Source organism: Taurulus bubalis (genome assembly GCF_910589615.1).
Source record: "Taurulus bubalis genome assembly, chromosome: 21".
Classification (NCBI taxonomy): domain Eukaryota; kingdom Metazoa; phylum Chordata; class Actinopteri; order Perciformes; family Cottidae; genus Taurulus; species Taurulus bubalis.
Genome location: NC_136609.1, coordinates 9,848,539 through 9,867,681, shown reverse-complemented (window position 1 = coordinate 9,867,681; position 19,143 = coordinate 9,848,539). Strand labels below are relative to the sequence as shown.

Sequence of the window (19,143 nt, the reverse complement as noted above, 5' to 3'; positions counted from 1 at the left end):
GCTTTTAATAAGGTGCAGCATGTAATATTTTGACATTAAGCATGTTTTTATCACAAATACATGATGAAAATAACAGTAACTATCATCATAACATCATATCAAAACTGATTGTTGTGTTTGCAGCTTTCAAAATGCAGCCACTATAGCACTTCCGCCAATGGAACACTTCTACGGTGCGCACTTCCTTGCTGAAGGACGTCCTTCACCCGCTGACGATGCGCTGGACACGGGACGTACTCATGTGAAGAAGTACTCAGATTTGTTCCGGTCTCTTTCTCCTTTTAACCCGCTGCCTCGTGAGGTTCCCCTGCCTCCTCACGCAGGAGACACTCATGAGAAGAAGTACCCAGATTTGAAAAACATTGTGTTTCCTTCTCTGGATGAGGAAGGGCCTGATTTGTTGCCTCCGAGTTGGCTGGATGGAAGTCGCCTGCACCCACACCTGGAGAAGAAATACCTCGATTTATCTACTGTTGTTTTTCCTTGTCTGGACGATGACATATGAGCCTGGCGTGATTAAATAACTTGTAAAGCCAACACTTTTTTAAATCTTTGTAAAGATGTTCAAATTACATTTTTGTCTCACGTTTATGGTGAAAGGGATAGTCACCAAAAAATAGTGCAAAACAACACCAGAAGCACAAACACATTTTCAATTTTGCATCATTCAAGTCTCATATGTAACAAACCTATTGCTTTGCCAGGTGCCACCGATTGGACAGGGGCAGTTAATTGGGTTGTAGCTTTTTTTAAACATGCAGCAAGAGCACAGGGACACACTACACAGGACATTATCACATGCATAGGAGCAGAATAATAATAATTATAATAATAATAATAATAATAATAATAATAATCAATATGCAGCATGTGCAAAAATGACCACAACGGAACATAGTAGACAAAAACAATAAATACAAATATGTAAGGTAGCAACAGCAAATAGATATATTTCAATAAGTCCAGGGTTTAACGCCATCAACACTGACAATATTCCCATCATGCACCTTGCCATTAGACACAAATGCACACTTTAGCGTGATTTATCCTTAACAACTTTGAATAATGGAGAATGAAGTGAGGAGTATTAAATGAACTGGAAGTGCTTCTCTGATCTCTCACCCAAGAAAGATTAGGAGAAGGATGATGAGGAGGAGGAGGAAGAGGAGGAGGAGGATGAGGAGAAGGTGGAGGAGGCAGCTTCCTGCATGAGCGGCTCTGCAGCCGGGCTGATTTGCCGGCGACGCTGTCACGGAGCGGAGTGTCAATTTTAAAAGAGCATCTCTTTCCTCTGGGCTGGAGGGTGACGGATAATGCTTTTGTGCATTACCGAGAGGGGAAGGCCATCCATCATGCCTACGTGTGTGTGTGTGTGTGTGTGTGTGTTGGTGTATGTGCATGTGCTGATTGTATGCAGGTAGTGTTGCTCTCCTCAAGGCTAGAGTGTGGTTATGGAAGGGGAGGAGGAGGAAGAGGAAGCCTTCCGGGTAGATGCAAGGCAGGCAGAGCATCTGGAGACGAGGACTCTCACTGGTGTCAAGCGGGGGCGGGTTATTTATTTGGTTGGGGGTCGTGGGAATACTGGGAGCATCTTCTCGCTGATGAAGAGCTGATGCTCTCAGACACATTGCAATGCCGGTGGTGTGTGTGTGTTTCGTGTCAAAGGCTACCTTTTCAACACCAGACGTTGTCAGGCTGATTGGTGGGAGGGAAAGAGACACAGCAATGCACACGCACACGCATGTACTGTATATACAGTGCCGACACAAGCAGAAGACATTTTATATTCATGAGGTACGGCAGCGTTTTTTGAATGGCAACATTTTTGACAGTGTCACCAGTCGACACTCAGCAGGGGACACGCCTGTGCAGCAGGGAAAGACTCGCATTCTCTCCGGCTCGTTTGCAGGGGAAAATATTGGGTAAAAAAACAAACACATTTTGGACATAAATGGCTGGAAAATACAGGTGAAAAGCAGTGCAGGAGTGAATTCATATGCGCATAATTTTTAGAAAAGCTTTTGTATTTTCTACATAAATCTGGGAGGCAATCCACTCAATACAGAGGCGCCCAAGTACAGAAGCACTTGTCATTTTTTGGCAAGGTGAGGAGAGAGAGAGAGAGAGAGAGAGAGAGAGAGAGAGAGAGAGAGAGAGTGATAGAGAGAGAGAGAGAGAGAGAATATATAGTTTGACCTGCCATGCTCTGTGGGGCTAACCTACAACACCCTATGCTAATGCTGCTCCTGCAGCCGCTCTTGTTTCCATAACAACTTCGGGTGAAGGAGACAGGCCTCGAACCCAAAAACGTGGAGCAGCCTGGGTGGGAGGGCACATGGGGACTAAACATATGCATGCACACACACACACACACACACACACACACACACACACACACACACACACACACACACACACACGCGCGCATCCATACAGTTGCAGTCGCTCTTGTTGTTTTCCCTCATTGTGTTCAGAGGGCAGGTGGCGCTCGCTCCCCTGGTTCCGTCCTCTGAGGGGTTATTACTGCTACAAATAATCCCACGATGACGCCAAGTCCAAACAGTTTCAAAAAATAAAGACGGGATATGGATTTGATATTTGCAGCAGTGGATTGTCAGCGGATTCGCTTGCTTGTTTGTTGTTCTTCCCCGTGTATATATGGAAACTGCAGCGCTGCGTCTTTGTGTGTGGCCTTGGTCATGGGAGGAAGGCCCTTTTGTGCAACTTGCTTACTCTACTACGACGTGTTTACTCGACTCCCCGCTCGTGTGCCCCAGTGGCCTGATGCTGCTATGTCTCCAAGGGCCCGGACTGGAGCTTGAGAGGGGACTGATAAGCAAATTGAGCAGGCCCCTTTCCTCCCTCCTCTGTTTGGCTATATGCAGAGCGATTGTTTCATTTGTGTGCAGAGTATTTTCTCCCGCTCGCTCAAGCCCAAAAGCCCACGCAAGTGCAAAATTCACCTCTGCGATAAAACTATCCAGGCGAGAGAAGCGCGCAGAGATAAATCTCCCCAAAAACATGCTGCAAAATGTCCCACGAATCCACCGCCGTGACATCACTCAGCAGGAGCGTGTGTTGTTATGAAGACGGGTGTGTGTGTGTGTGTGTGTGTTTGTTGAGATAGAGAAAAAGAGAGAGGGATTGCTAAGTTGGCGGTTTGAATGATGTTTAACTGGAGCTCAGCACAGCTGAATGAGGCTGTAAATCCGCTTTCTCCCGGGTGCAGTTACTCAGAGCGCCGCGGTACAGAACTATCACAGAGAGAAGGATGTCACCGCATTATTGTCGTGCACACACACACGCACACGCACACTATTTCTGCCTCCTACAAGGCCTAAAATATAACCCTCACCATCAACAGCAACCCACTCAGAGGATTGAGGATATATAGAGCACAGAGCTCCATCCCACATTAACCAAACACAGAGATCTCTCCTCTTGAGGCTTCACATCCACTCAGGCCTCACTGGCTCATAATCTCCTTCTGCCACAACACTTTCCCACACAACGTGCACTGCTTGGGATCAAACCATGACACCGGAGGCGAAAGGGAAACGGAACAAAACGTACAGCTACAATTTCATGAAATAAATATAGGTCGACTAGTATATTCCCACTTAGCTTAATGGCATTTGTTACTACCTGTTAAGGGTAAAAACGCATTCCATGCACTGACACTGAGCCTTTTTATTTACTGCCGTGTTTCACACTGCGGTGTCCAACTTCATCAAAGGGGAAATGTGGCGAGTGTTCTTACAAAGCTGCTTCGTAAACACGCGTCACTCGCGGAGCTAATTTGATTCAGATGAGGAGATTTATGTGCAGAGCCGAGGAGGGTTGTGAGGTTGATGTTTTTTCTTTTTTTTTTTTAAGGGTAGAATCATCAATTATTTTGCAACAGATGGGTCTCAAAGCGCAATTGAATCTGATTATCGCCTCGATGGAATGCATAATGGAAAAGTCTGAATTTGAGCAGGAAGTTATGAGAAGGTCATTTCAATCCTCCCACAACAGATCAATGCATTCAGATCATTTCAGATCATTTTTCTATTTCTCATTTTCCTCTTTTCTGTCTTGCTTCTCCTCCGAAGCTGTTTTATTTGCTTGTTTCTGAAATCTGCCCCGGCTTCATTCTCGAAAGCGCGGTGCTTTTTGTCACTGTTAATTGATTACCGCTTTTCTTGAAATGCAACTTTGTTTTTCATTCTATTATCGACACGCTTGTTCAAATAATAACAGCCCCGGCAACTCAACTGTGCAGAAATCCTTTGACAGATTCGGAGTAAAGAATTGGCTACGGTGCCGGCGTCGAGCAGATTGTTACAGAAGCTTTAAGATGTTTTGTTCAAGAAACCTGACAACCTGTCAAGTGTGATTGCTCTACTAACAGCCTTTCTTCACTTAACTTGTGATTGGCAGATATATTTTTAGCTGTTTTTTTTTCCCCTCTCAGGTTCACGAGTTCAAATTGATTAAGGTTTTACAGAAGTTATCAGATCTGTTTTTAGAATTAGGTTGTGTTTAAACTTTTCAGTGAACCCTCTCTTTAAATACAATTTTAAGGACTCATTGCTGAAGGGGGGACTGGATGTTTGAAAGAGCACGAACCAAATGAGAACAGGTTGTTCGGAAAATGTGTGTTCCCGAAACGTCCACATTCAACTTATCCCCGGTTTTGCAGAAACTTACAATGCAAATATCTTTTCTGGTGTGTGAGATGTAACCAGATCTCTGTGGCTTGCTCCTCATCTCTGCTTGGACGAGAGGCTCAAGAGTTGGATCTGTGACAACTGTTAAAGTTGCATTGTGAGTATTGTCGGCACCAGGTATTGGCAAGGAAAGAGAATGGAACAAAAAAGAGACGACGTCTCATCGATTTGATTAAGCGATTACTTAAACAACACAATAATTTCTCAAGCAGTGCTTCTAACGAATGCGCTCGTCACAGACGTCAAACACTTGCACTGTAACACCTTCACTCAAACTCAACCACAAAACACCCCAGACAGATGGTTGGGACCCACTGCGAGGGGCCTCCCGCGATGCCCGATAACAAGTTTCTGGTGCTAAATAGGGAGAGCGTGACTGTAAACACACCAGCTTCAAGTGGAGCGAACAGGTGGCCCGCCACATAGGTCACACTGGTCACGTTGCGTGTCCAGAACAAAGGTTCAGTCACGAGGAAAATGCTCCAGATACCATACGATGGCATCAGATCTGTCGGTGGAGGAAATAACGGACGCTTCTGGGAAATCAACCCTGCTAGCTGAGCGATCCCAGCACGCGGCATTAGCTTCAGTCTCGCAAGTTTATTTCCTCTGTGCTGCTACGTAGTGACAAGAAAGCTGGCCTAGTTTGGAGCTCTGAACGGAGCGTCTCTCGTCCCCAATCATTTCCTCCATGTGTTTGTTTTCGGGGGAAGTATCCTCTGGTGGTGGGAGATGATAATGTCACGGAGGAAGGAGAGTGATGGACCGTCTGGTGTTTACACAAGACTTTGGCATTTGTTGTCATTGGGTCTGTCGTCATTGGTGGGCAAGTTGCCACAGAGCCCCTTTCCATCGACACACACACACACACACACACACACACACACACACACACACACACACACACACACACACACACACACACACTCTGACCCATATAGGTGCTTTGAACCGCTGGCAGGCCAGACAAGATTATCTGGGCCCCCTTCCCAGGAAAACCATTGGGATGTGTGTGCATGGTGGTGGTGGTGGTGTGTGTGTGTGTGTGTGTGTGTGTGTGTGTGTGTGTGTGTGTGTGTGTGTGTGTGTGTGTGTGTGCACATGTGAGTCTCTGCATGTGTACATGCAACACTGCTGCAGTTTTGCGTCTGGATTTTGGATGCTGTTGAAAGAGATGTAAGGTTCAGCCTCCAGGTGGTTCTCTTCCTCAGACTGTCATTGAAGGTGCAGGGAGGAGGATATGGGGGATTCTGATTTCTTAATTTCTCCTGAGAAGTTCTGTTTTATAAATATTCTTCATGATCGAAAGATAAAGTACCTCGACACACCCGCGCTTCCCTTCTCGTGGACGCTGTGAGAAGCCTCTATGCAGTGACATAAAGGTTAAGTTAAGTTAAGTTAGAAAACCAAACAAAGTTTCCTCCCTAACTGGGATGACTAACTGCCTGTTTGCACTCTCTTCCATCTTGATTACCTAATCCCCCAGATTAATTAACTGTGTGTTGCAGACACTTCCTGTGGCGCGACCCTCAAATGGGCTCCCTCCTCAATCTGGCCTATCGACTTACAGGGTGCCAGAGCTTTTTCTTTGAAGGCCGCCTCGGCTTCAGAGGCAAAAGAACTCTCTGATCTGACGGCTAAAAGGAAAGGGCCCCTGCAGAGTGATAAAAACCTAAAAAAACAACATTTGCGTAACACACACACTCACAGGGAGAGAGAAAATTAAGAATAATTTGGTTGAGAAAACAAGGGGCGGTATGGAACAATGACAATCTGGCTCCTTTGGTAATTTCCTGTCGGCGTTCATTCGTGTGATGTGGTCGAGACTGTTCTGCCGGGATCAATCAAACCTGCGAGCAGATGGCATCGCACTCCTCCGGTGGACTGGGGATAGTCTGTGTTTTTTCAGAGGCGGTAATTGGCCTGCTATGTCACGGACCGGAGCATGCTAACAGCCGCCGCCGCCGCTGTGCAGCGACAACACGTGTCGTTCTGCGTTGTGCGGCTCGTAATGTGGTACCTGAGCTACAGGCTCCGTTTCACATCGACCCAAAGTTGTGTTAACCGTTGCTGTAATTAAAAAGTTATGTCTATTTCAGAAAGGAAAAACCTGTTTCAGAAGCGCATGCAAGCAAAGCAATGCAACATTAGCTTTGGCTCTCTCATTAATCTTCCAAGTCACGACTGTAGCAACCCCCGGCAAAAAAAATGCTAACCACTTTAGCTGTCTTTCTCCAGGCGTCCGGGAGACCCGAAGAGTCAAAGGTATCACACTCTGCATCTAAAACTGCTGTATTTGCTAACAGCGTTTACTTTTAGGTGAGGGAAGCTTATGTGGATAAATGGAACGTGTGTGGGAGACTCAGCAAGCTGTATAAAAGAGAAGCAGAGTAATTGCATGTACTGTACTAGTGTGTGTGTGAGTGTGTGTGTGTGTGTGTGTGTGTGTGTGTGTGGCTGAGACGCCGGGCACTTCAAAGCTTTGATGTTGCAGCTCCTAAATGAGGGCCACCAGAGGTCCAGACTAATGGGACATCATGTGGAGATTAGAGGCCGGGTGTAGCAAGCTGACAACATGGCATTATATATGAATGTGTGTGTGTGTGACGGCGAACAAGACTGTGTGTGTGTGTGTGTGTGTGTGTGTGTGTGTGTGTGTGTGTGTGTGTGTGTTCTTTTTGCAATTAAAAGTGAGAGTTTGGCTCAAAGTCTCAGATGGAGTTAGTATTGCAGGAATGTCAATAATACTCAGAAAATGTTGCGACAACTTTTCTGCTCATTCACACAACATATCACAGTAATAAAATCCTGGCCAGCTTTTTCCTCCTTATGGTATAAATCCTTTATTAAATAATCAGAACAATAATTATAATAACAATCATAAAAAGAGCATTTCTGTACAAAGACCCCTTTAAAACAACAACAACAGCAGTCCGAGCAGTGCGAAAGGGTGGGGGTGGAGGGGGGGGTCCTGTCCTTTTTATGTTTGGTCCTCCCAGGCAGAAGGGGGCGCTGTGACTGTGACTGTCACCGTCAAGTTACTGTATCTGATACCGGCTCCAAAGGCAAGCTGGATCCCCGAGGCTCCAAGGCACTTTGAAGAGAGTCAGTGGGGTCCAGAGAAGCGGGCCTCAGAGGAGAGGGAGGGCGTGTGTGTGTGTGTGTGTGTGTGTGTGTGTGTGTGTGTGTGTGTGTGTGTGTGTGTGGTTACATGGTGAGGGTAGATGGGATGAAATTACATTTACGTTCTGCATGGTCTCAAATATAACAACCAGTGTTCCCTTCATTTTTCATCACGTCTGAGCAAGAGAGGGTGTGTATGCATGTTCTGTTTACATCTGTATATACAAGGGAAGTAATGTGTGTGTGTGTGTGTGTGTGTGTGTGTGTGTGTGTGTGTGTGTGTGTGTGTGTGTGTGTGTGTGTGTGTGTGTGTGGGAGGGAGACTTCTTCTCTTACCCTCTCCTTCTCATGGCTTATGAGTCCATTCAGAGCGTGCAAGACCCTTTCTGATTGGTTCAAAACGATCCAGAAGAATGGCCGCCTTGCTGTGCGAGAGACGACATAAAATAAAATAAAAAACAGGCCACAATCAGCCGGTAGTTTGAGGAGGAGGGGGTGGTGTGATCTGTGTGTATGTGTTTGAGTTGGTTGGGATGGGGGAGGGGAGACTAGGTCCTTTAAATCATGGCTTTTTGAGGTCCACATGTAAAAAGAGAGAGGTGGATACCTCCTCTTGTCTTAGTGTCGCCTCAACGTTCCTTTCTCGACATTTCCTCTAACATTTTGCTTTAAGGCTTGTTGCGTGTCCGCGCGCACAGTCGGTGGATCGAGAGCAGCCGTTCCTGGTATTTCTTTTTGATCCCGTTTGTTTTCTGTCCTCCGCCAAAGCACCGGGAGAACATCGCCCCCTGTGAGAGAGAGGCAGGGGATTGTAGTGCTCTGTAAGTCATAGTCTCTCTCACTTTCTCTTTGTTTGTCTTTTCCTTCAGTGGGTTTTCAGTCTCTGCCCTTACCAGCAATCCATAGGTTGCACCGACCAAAGCTCCTTGACCTTTTACCATTAAGCACAATGTAAACATGACCTTCTCTTTGACAGGAACCAGTAACAACGAAATCTAACAATAACTCTCTCTGTCATTAAAAGAATGTGTTAAAATCCCCCCTCCCCCTCCCTCTCTCCACCTCTACACACACATACACGTTCCTCGCCTCTTATTTTTTCCTCTACTTATCTGCCATCACAGACTGGCGATCGGCCAGACGGGGAAACATTAAACAGAAAGAGAGTGACCGAACAAACTCGATGGACGTCTGTGACTAAAAATACCGCAGACTGTCAGGAACTAAGAGGATAACTGAGGCCGATCGGTAGCAGAGTCTACGACGGAAGAGAGAGAGAGAAAAAAAAAGCCAACGGGCGACACAAAGGAGCTAAATTCTAGGCCACTGTGTTCACATGTGATCAAAACAGACGCTTTCTAAGCACGTTCCTAACCTACCACCTTTCCAACACGCAGTATGTGTAGCTTACAGAATCCAGCTTCAAGTCTACGATGCATTTATAAACAGTTCTCTTTCGGTGGAGCAGGAATCTGTAATTGATATGTGTAGATATTTTTTTTTGAGGCCTAACGTCCCCGCAATGGAACGATCCATCTGGGTCACCCCAGTCTGTCTGTCATTGGTTCTTTCACCACAAAAACTAGCAACACCGGACTGTGCCACGTTTTCCCGAGCAGGAAACAAGTTCTCATTTGAGCTTAAAACAAAAAAAAAAAAGTGGCTTTCTCGTTGTCCATGTGTCCGGGGATCTGCACCAACGAGGAAGTGAACTGAAAGTGAACTGGAGGAAATGAAGAAAATAGTGAGAGGTTTTTCACAAAACGGCTGCGCCTCTCGCTCCGTTCCCCTCTTGTGTTCTCCTCTCTCGGAAACCTCCTCACGCCTCGGTGCAGCAGCGCTGTTGGTTCAGCTTGACCTTGTGCTTGAGGCCGTCGTACAGTTCGAAGTTGTAGTTCTCCAGGGTGGTGGAGGAGCGGGACGACAGGCCGCTGTAGGAGCAGGTGCAGTAGAGGAGCAGGCCGGCGCACACCGCCCCGAGCAGGACGCCCAGGGAGCTCATGACGATGATGGTGACCAGGATGGGATCCAGGGTGTACAGCCAGGAGTTGTCCTTCTCCGAGACGCGGGTCACCGGAGGATCAGACGACGGGGATGCTGTGGTCCACTCAGGGAACTGTAAAACTGTGAGGGGAGGGGACAAAGAAGGCCGGAAAGGTTAATTTCACGACAGTGAAGTTGAGCCTCTATGGATCAAATGGCGTTGTGGTTTGCTCCTCACCTCCACCCAGCTGGTCTCTGCTGCTGAAAAGACGTCCATCTCCAAATTCATTTGGTGTCCTATCTGTGAGAGAGAAGCACAGGAAACATAACCTGTAAGCACGAAGCAAATTCTACACAGAATAATTGTTGCACAGCATTTATTTAATACCTTTTACAATGCTAACAATCAGAAACAACAGGGCCACACACACACATATTTACTGATGACTAACCCTTTTGCATATTATAAATTCATATTTACATTTGGCAGTCGTACACACACGAGTCTTGGGATAATAGAAAAATATGACTTTATTAATAGAGAAAGATCATTATGATACATTCCTGTCAAACACACAGTCATCACATAGCATACTGGTGGTATAAGACTGTTCATTCTGTGTGAAAAGAGATGCAAACATCATCAAATAGTTAACATTACCCATCATTATCACCATTAAAATCATCGACACTGTCGCTGTCAAGTTTAAGAGGGGTGAATAAGATGATGGAAAAACAAAAAAAACAACAACTAACGGCAACAACATTTAAGTAGTGCTTGTCTTTCCGTTCTGTGCGACTCACTGCGATATGGTGTGAACTGAACATTGATATGTATGTGCGTGTCTGAATTGGAGGATTATAAGTGTGGTGAATCCAGCACTGGCTGCAGCACTTTAGCTGAGCCAAACAGCTCAAGTGTACTTCTACTTTAGATGAGTTTTCTTTCCACTTTGTGTGCGCGTGCATTTGTGTCTACGTGTGCGAGTGTGTGTTTGCGCTTGCTGCTCTTGGCAAGCGCGCCGGAGTGGGAGTGACTGCTTGGCAAGGCACACGCCTCGATCTGGAGGTCTTTGATGGCCGATGGCGTTATTAATACTGTTTCCGGGGGCAACTGAAGTTGGCAGCTGATTGGGCGGCGGAGGTGCTGTGGAAGGGAGGGTGGGGGGAAGTGCTTACCTCAGCCTTAATAAATGTTATCTGTCCATTAACTAATTACAACTATTAGAGGCTTGGAGCGTAACGGCGTCGAGATGGCCCGAGTAGGGTGTCCAATCCCTCCTCTCCCGAGTTGATTTAAAAGCACAGAGTGAGAGCGTGCCAAAAAACGCTTCTTCTTCACTCTGAAGTGCGGCTTCTAAATTGTGGCAACAAATCGAGGCGCATTCTGCTGAGCTGTGGGCTAGTGGGTGATGGATTTTTGCTGGTGTGACAGATCACGAAAGCACGGCCCGTTAAGCCACAGAGTGAAGACCTCAATTTCATTCAATCTAAGGTGTTAAACCGAGCTCGTGTCCAATCTCACCAGCTCTGCACCGACTGATGAGAGAGAGACTGCTGCCAATTTGTCTTGGCTCAGTCAGAGTTTTGAGAAATTTCACAATAAAATAGGCTTTTGGATCCCATGTTTGTTAAACACGAGTAAGAAGTGCATTAGCTCTGTCTTGTTTTATGTTAATAGCCGTTCGTGGCGTCTTATGGCGCTAGAGGAAGCGGCATCAATAGCTGCAGCTCTGCTTCCAGCTGGTAAAGCGGCATTGTGGGATTTGTAGGAGTATAAATCAAGACAGCGATGGTGATGGCAGACAGCTGTGTCTATTTACAACCCTAAAAACAGCAAGCACATATTCCCACTGAAATCACAACACGGCTCGGCGCAGCACGAGTTTCCTCTGGGCAGCTCAAAGACACGGGGAACAACGGGAGTGGGTGGTATGAAGCGTGAATGGGAGTGGGAACAACGTGCTTTATTACGCCAGAGAATCAAGATGAAACACTAAACACTGAAGACGGCTGCATCCATCACTGACTGATGCCTTTATCAGGAGAAGACAAGACGTTCAATCAAAGGAGCTGGTTATCACCATTTGTGATGCAGGACTTAAAGTATGATGGATTTGCATTCCTTTGTTTTTAAATGTGCACATGCTCTGTTGAAAAGCACAATGGACGGATTTCTTTTCCTCCTCCAATGCAACCCCCTCACTTTTGGTACAACTCATATCACAGATATCTCATGTTGTTATTACAGAGATACCAGGAGCTTTATTTTCTGGGGCTTGCCAGATCATTTCCACAGCTCGCACGTTGAATGCCTCTCAGCCTAACAGTCCCCCGCCTCCCTGTCTCTCTTTCTCTCGCAGCACTGCAGAGCTCCTCATGTCTCTGGGGTCTTGTTTTTAGCCTGTGGTTTGGCAGCTCTGGCTGGCCCTCGCAGCGGAACCAGCTCGACCTCCTTCTCTCCCCAGCCCACACATGTCTGTGTGTTTGTCCATGCTGGGGTCATTCCAGGAGGACCGCTGGGGTTATGAGGAGCCAGACGGCACTCAATGGTCCGAGACAAGCTGTTCAGATAAATAACTTACTCAGACTTCAGTCCGCTCATCAGGAGCAGCATCGTGTGAAATGTCAACAGCAAACTCCTTAATGGAACAAAGAAGAAAACAGCAACCGAAGCTACATCCATGAGAGAGAAAGGGAGAGCACAGTGTTTCTTTGCAAATGTCCACGTGGCAGTTTCGGGACAATGTCGTCATCATCATCGCCCTTGCAACTGTAAACTAAATGAGGGAGGGGTTTTCGTCGGGAGGATGTTCCGTCAGTGTTGTGGCATCACGCTGCCACTGACGTCACGAGTTGGCGTCCTGCTCTGCCAAACACAACGCGGCTAAGTGGTTCTTTTCAGCAGAGGGTACGGTGTCGGTCCCGGCTGTCCAACCTCACTGTCAGCACTGGCTCCACCCCTGGGGCGGCCATACTGGAGGACCAGTTAGAATACTGGAAGCACTGCGAGGAGCTGTGATAGGCCACTGACAGCTGGCTCTTCTTGGTGGCCAGGTGTTGTCGGCAGCAACAGAGGGCCCTGACCAAGATGGCCACAGCCAGGAGAAGGAGGACGCCCCCGGCGGCCATAATGTAATACCAGTGGATGGGCAAGGGAGGCACAGGAACGCCTTCCCCTGGTGGGGAGAGATACAGAATAATTGGCCAGCGGGAACAGAGTGGCACTTGTTTATTTTCTACATTTAACCGTCTATTTTCTATCCCTATTGATCTTCATCATACGAACAGCAGGCGTGCACCTCATATGAGCATGCACAAGCATGCCAGTTGCAAAAAAAAAAATCTCCAAGGCCAAAAAAAGTGAAAACTTAAAATGCATCCATTTCTCTCATGTAGCTTGGGCTGCAGTTGGAGGACAAGCTTTCACACCAAGATCATCAAGGGGATTTGGTTTGAAATCAGTCCAATGGTTGATCCAGTCTAATTCAATGCAATAGATTTTTTTCCAAAACTTCGATGGAATGACTTGGTGTGAAATAAAAGCCAAAATGATTAGTTATGAAAGCACCCACACAAATTGAATTAAGGAGCTTCCTCTTCCTGTTTCACTCTGGCACAGGAAGTCCCCAACAGGCCCGTGATAAAGTCTCAGAACCATGCAAGGACCAGTCAGACGGACGCCACATGGGAATCCAATGTTCCAGAGCTCTCGCAGCCAATATTGGATTGGGATTTGTTATTTAATGGCTCGAGGTGGCAGATTTGTTTTGAGTACATAATTTATCGTGTTCTCTGTTTTTTTCTCATTTTCCTCTTTCTTATGCATCAGCCTCCTGGCCGGTCCTCTCCTCCTCAAGCCAAGCTCCGTCTCCTTGGAGACTATCTCCACAGATCCTCTACACTGCTACCCCTGGCTTGAACCCCCTCCTCAAATTCTTGGTAAGAACCAACTAACCACCTTCCAAGAAGCCTCTATTTGACTATCCAAGACTGCTATGCGAGAAACAAACCCCTAAAGACATTGAAAAAAACGAAGCACAGCCCAAATGCACCATCCAAACTTGTGGGGAGAGTTGTAAGACTGGGAGAATGTCAAATTGAACTAGGGGAAGTGAAGCAGAGCTGAATACATCCAGATTTTTGGACCGTGTCACATAATTACAGAGGGAAATGGTGCGTGCTGCTGCTACTTCACACTGCACACACTCATTAGACAGAGCTGAGTTAGGGAGAGGAGAGAGAGACACCCGTGCTTGCCGCTGCTCAGTCACTCTATCTGATTGCATTTCACTGGGGACACTGGTGTGTGTGTGAGGTGATATTAATGTGTGTGTTGGTGCATGTTTGTCAAGGGTTATAGACTCTGTGTGTGTGTGTGTGTGTGTGTGTGTGTGTGTGTGTGTGTGTGTGTGTGTGTGTGTGTGTGTGTGTATGTGAAGGCGTAGGAGTAGAGAGGCCCAAGAAGTGCACACACATCACATTCGCACTGAAACCGGCGAGCTCTTATCTTATTGGAAGACATTATGAGATGCCAAAACACTAACATCAATCTCATATAGTCCCCCAGGAAGCTCTAAATATTTTTCATGAGGCAGACAGTTATTTAAAACCCTTCAGGCTGTGTCAGGCAGCGCAGAACTGAGAATATGTCGCTCTTTTCAAATACCCGACTCCACGAGGTGTGCTTGATTTAGCTTGCCTAGCACACAGTGTGCTCTTTGGAGACTAATCCTTTGTTTCCACTGAGACTTGCAAGGTACAACTGGCGTGCAACAGCACATTAGTGAAATAATCTATTTTCCAACTTTAAGAAAATTCATTTGGTATTTGCAAATTTGACAACGAAGATTTTAGCGAGGGGTTTAGTATTTGTTTGGTGATGTCTACATGCTGCTGATGCCACGAGGCACGAGTTTTAATAATGAATGCAGATTTATTCATCTGGAATCACACAGCAGACTCCTGCAGACTCAGCTTCTGTGTTGCTGACTATTTAGCGGTTGAGACAACTTAGTGCCACCAAGCAAAACAAACCCAGGCTAGTGCATACCAACGGGCAGGAAGCAAGACCAGAGAGGAAGTGACATCATAACAAAGTCAAACTCACCTGGGTTTTCTGGAGAAAAAGCTGCAAAGGGTTCTGCGAGGACAGAGAGAGAGAGAAAGAGAGAGAGAGACAGGAACAGAAAGAGAGCGAGACAACTGTTAGATAATTCTAAATATGAGGGAAAAGTCAGCCAAATGTCACACAAATGTCACAAGACTATCAAAGTCCTCCCGGGGAAATTTAAGTTAATTCCTCAGATAACTCACATGAGTTATGGCATTTACTTGGCTCCTTCGCCAGAATGCAATTTCAAACAATGTGTGAGTGGGGAATCTGAGATGGTCTGTGCCGAGAATTATGTGTGTTTGCTTTCGCAAAAGTTCACGCATTTCAAGTTGTTTATCAGCCGAGTCCAGTTAAACTGGAGCTTTTTTTGGGGGGGGGGGGGGGGGGGGCTTGCCGCAAATGCACGGAGCAGAACCTTCACTTTGATTGCCTGGAATGCAAACACAAAAAACGGGTGTGCATGTCTTCGTGTGTGTTAGTATGAGTGTGTGTGTGTGTGTGTGTGTGTGTGTGTGTGTGTGTGTGTGTCAGGAGCGGGTGGGAGAGAAAAAATAGGGAGGGGAACTGACTTGGGAACTGATGCCTTTTGGCGCGAACCCCAGCGTTACTGTGAAAAACTCAACTGCGTTGGGTGATAAGCAACATCCCAGAATGCTCTGGGAGTGGCGAAGGAGGGGAGGGAAGGGGGGAAGAAAGAAAGAAACACAGCAGCATGGAGGCAGGAAGGAGGGGGGCTGTCATCTTTGCCTTCCGAGTTGCTGTGCTGCTCAAACTCTCTCAAGGCTCATGAAACACACATATGCACAAAAACGACGGATACGACTCAAAAACACACAGCAGGGTTTGCCGCGAGCTTGGAAGCAAACACACACACACAAACACACTCCCTCAACGACACTCTGCCTGCTCCCCAATCGTGGTCCAGCTCCAAAGCGCACTGGACGTCAGTCAGAAGTGATGACGGCAGGTTTTTTGGCTCTGAACCCCCGGCTCGGTCTCTGATCTGTTTAAGACCCTCTCCAAAGCCGCTGCTCAGGCCAGATTAGGGAGGCTGCGCTGGCGCTCGGCTCACACCGGGCACCCGGAAAGTTGCTTGGGAAACAGCCTGTCTAGTAATTCCCTTTGACGGCTCGGGAAAAGCTCTGTTTACAAATACGAGCGCATAAGAGATGGAGGGAGACGAGAGAAAGGGAAGAAGAGAAATCTAATGAAACATAGATTAGCATCGCTGGGGCCCACGGGGCGTTTATGGCCTACTTTTACTATTCTTCTTCTTCTTTTTTTTGTGTGAGGAATAAATGCTGTCCCTCCCTCTCCTTCCTCCTTTCATCTCTGTATTCAGTGGGCTGTCTCTGAAACTAGGATGTGAGGGCGAGGGAGTGGAGGGAGGATCGAGGGTGTTTATCGCTTCATGTGTGCCACTGTTCAAGGACCTTCAGGCGAAAAGTGGAGGAGGTGGAAGGAAAATGGCAGATTGATGGCGGGCGAGATGATGAGGCGATGGCGGAGTTGACGGAGGATGAGAGGGAGTGGGCGGGTCAAATGTGGATTTGTTTACTTTTCCGATATTTTTCTGCGTGGAAAAGATTTGGTAAAAGACAGTTTGTCCCAGTCTGTCTGTCATAGGAGTTGGTCGCAATGTGTGTGTGTGTGTGTACTTACGTGTACACTCTTTCAGAGGGGTGCTAGAGCTGATGTGGATGTTGTCTATCCAGATGTGTCCTCTGGTGCCGTGCAGAAAGAAACCCTCCATCACAACCTACCGCAAAACAGGGGAGGAAGAGGAAGAGGAAGAGGAGGAGGAAGAATTGAAAAAGAGGAAGACGGATGAAGGCAACAGGGGGTGTGGGGGGTGGGGGGGGGATTGAGAATGGGGACACGCAGGGGGAGGAAGAGGAGGAGGAAGAGGAGGAGAAAGAGGATGAAAACTTAATACGGTGTCTGTGATTTCAAAGTTGCTCTCAACACTTGCAATCATCCCCCACTTCTCTGCAAGCTCCTTCAACTTACTTTTTCATGAGAACATTAACTGCTTGTGATGTCTCTGACAAATGCACAACGATCCCCAAACAATCACACAGCCAATAGAGACAATATGGCTTACTTTAGCTCCTTTTGAAGTCAAACCTGGCCTAAGGCGACAGAGATGGAAACTGATGAGGAGGAATGTGTCTCCCTCTAACCCTCCCTGAAAAAAAGACCTGTTTCTCTTTCTGCGGAGACATGTAATAAAGGGTTTGACCCAGATACTTATTATAAAGCAGACACACTTTAATCTATTTGATATTGGCCAGAAGTCTGATGCTTTCATAGCTCTGCTGTTATGACTTTTCTCGTCACCCTGCTCCTTCAGTATTTGCATTGGATGGGCTTATAAAACTACCTGGAAGTCTTTCGGGGAGCGAGGCAGGATGGTGCGGCCCTCCATCCAGACGGGGCCCTGATCGTCCTTCAGCGTCCACAGGATGGTCTCCTCGTTGTGGGCGTCCCGCAGCAGGACCTTCAGGTGGCCCTGGGCCTCCCCCCACAGCTGGTAGGAGAAGAGCAGGCAGAGGGGCCCGGAGTCGGCCGCCACCACGGGGCTCACGAGCCGGGCTCGCTGCTGCTCCGTCTTCAAGCTGGCGTCCATGTACAGGTAGCTGTTGAGCTCTGCGGGGCAGATGGTGAGATGAAGACACTTAACACATGTGCTTAAACTGTAATGTGCACAGTCAACGTCACAGGTCACCGCCACACACTCTTACAACCGCTTTCAAAATTGAGAACGGGTCCTAATTTGAGATGTGCTGCGATGTTACAGACCAACGTCAGTGTTAAACTCTCTCGGTAACAGAATTGTATGAAATCAGGAAGTGAAAAAAACTAAAAAAACACGTAATTTTACAGCAACGATATGCAACCAAGCCGCTTTAGTAATTGTAACACAATGCAATAAATGAGCACAGCTTTGTTTTAACCTTGAGTTTGCTGGTTGCTACAGCCAAATGGAAGAGGAAAAAAAGCATGATTTAATGGGTTTTCATTTCAGCCCTCGAGGCAATAAAAACCAGGAAAGGATGCGTAGACTTTTGTAAATGGATGCTGCCGGAATGATCCCACACTTATTCTGTGTGTGCACAGGATTATAATCATTAATCATCACATACAGACGTGTATATACCCTTATGCACACATGTACGGCATGTTTTCACACAATTACAGATATCTCAAACAAAAACAGAAATGAATCACCAGTTGCGAACAGGACCGGGATCACTACCACACAATAGTCCCGGCAAACAATAGGGAAATGACAAACATAAACACACAGAAGAATAGCTCCAGTGAGAGCGTCAAGCTATCAGAACTCCAGCCAAGACCCTCGGGGACTATTTCTCTTCATTCCCTTCCAGGTAAATGACTTAAACAACGGAAAAGTCCAACACGCCGCTCCATTTGTTTACACCAGAGGATGTTTAGCTTGCAAATTGGATGCCGACATGAATTCCATTGTGAGAGATTGGTGGGCCAACAGTATGTTGTGAGTGCGTGACTCAAGGAGGCGTCGGGTGAAGAATTTCTTAAGTGGGCCCGGTGGGAAAATGTCCAGCATCAACAATCTGCAGATTAAATCACCTGCTTTATCATGTACAACTGTGTGTGTGTGTGTGTGTGTGTGTGTGTGTGTGTGTCGGAGCAACTACGTGCCTTTCTGTTAAGTGAGGAAAAAGTAGTCAGAGGAAAATCAGGGCGCACACAGGTAGTTTTTCATTTTATTTTAGTGCGTCTGTTTTTTGTTTCCCAGCATGTGCTTTTTATCCAAAAGCACCGTACAGTAGCGTCCACTTATTGAGTGACTGGGTCGAGAACCTTTCGCTGCGTCAGTGCGTGTGTGTGTGCGGTCTGCAGCAGATCCGACAAGCGGCATCTGGAGGGACAAATCTTCCTCCGACTTGACAGCTCCCTTCTGCCCGCCATACGCCCAGACTCGCCTGTGTGTGACACTTCAGACAGTGTGTGACAGTGTGTCCCATGGCCCTTTGCAGTCCTGGGATGGATGAGTGTGTGTGTGTGTGTGTGTGTGTTTCTCCGTTGCTGAACATGACACTGTTTTCTGGCGTATGCACTGCATGTGGATAGGCCTATGCAGGATGTGCGAGTGAAACCTATTTGTGTCTCCGGTGTTGAGGCTCGGCGTCTCGCAGCGAGCCCCCCGTTGTCGTGCAAGTT

The 19,143-nt window shown here is 47.0% G+C and overlaps 1 protein-coding gene across 1 annotated transcript in view; it reads right to left on the bottom strand.

The window, feature by feature from the left end:
* Positions 1-9,654: 9,654 nt before the first annotated feature.
* The window catches only part of LOC306752695 (neuropilin-2-like), a gene marked incomplete at both ends in the record, with an annotated part of 51,893 nt that continues 42,404 nt past the window's right edge, over positions 9,655-19,143 (bottom strand). Inside the window, 5 exons of the mRNA XM_079236489.1 lie at positions 9,655-9,959; positions 10,057-10,119; positions 14,929-14,961; positions 16,597-16,693; positions 17,318-17,583. Coding sequence (XP_079092615.1) covers positions 9,655-9,959; positions 10,057-10,119; positions 14,929-14,961; positions 16,597-16,693; positions 17,318-17,583 — 764 coding nt within the window. The remainder of the gene's footprint in view (positions 9,960-10,056; positions 10,120-14,928; positions 14,962-16,596; positions 16,694-17,317; positions 17,584-19,143) is intronic.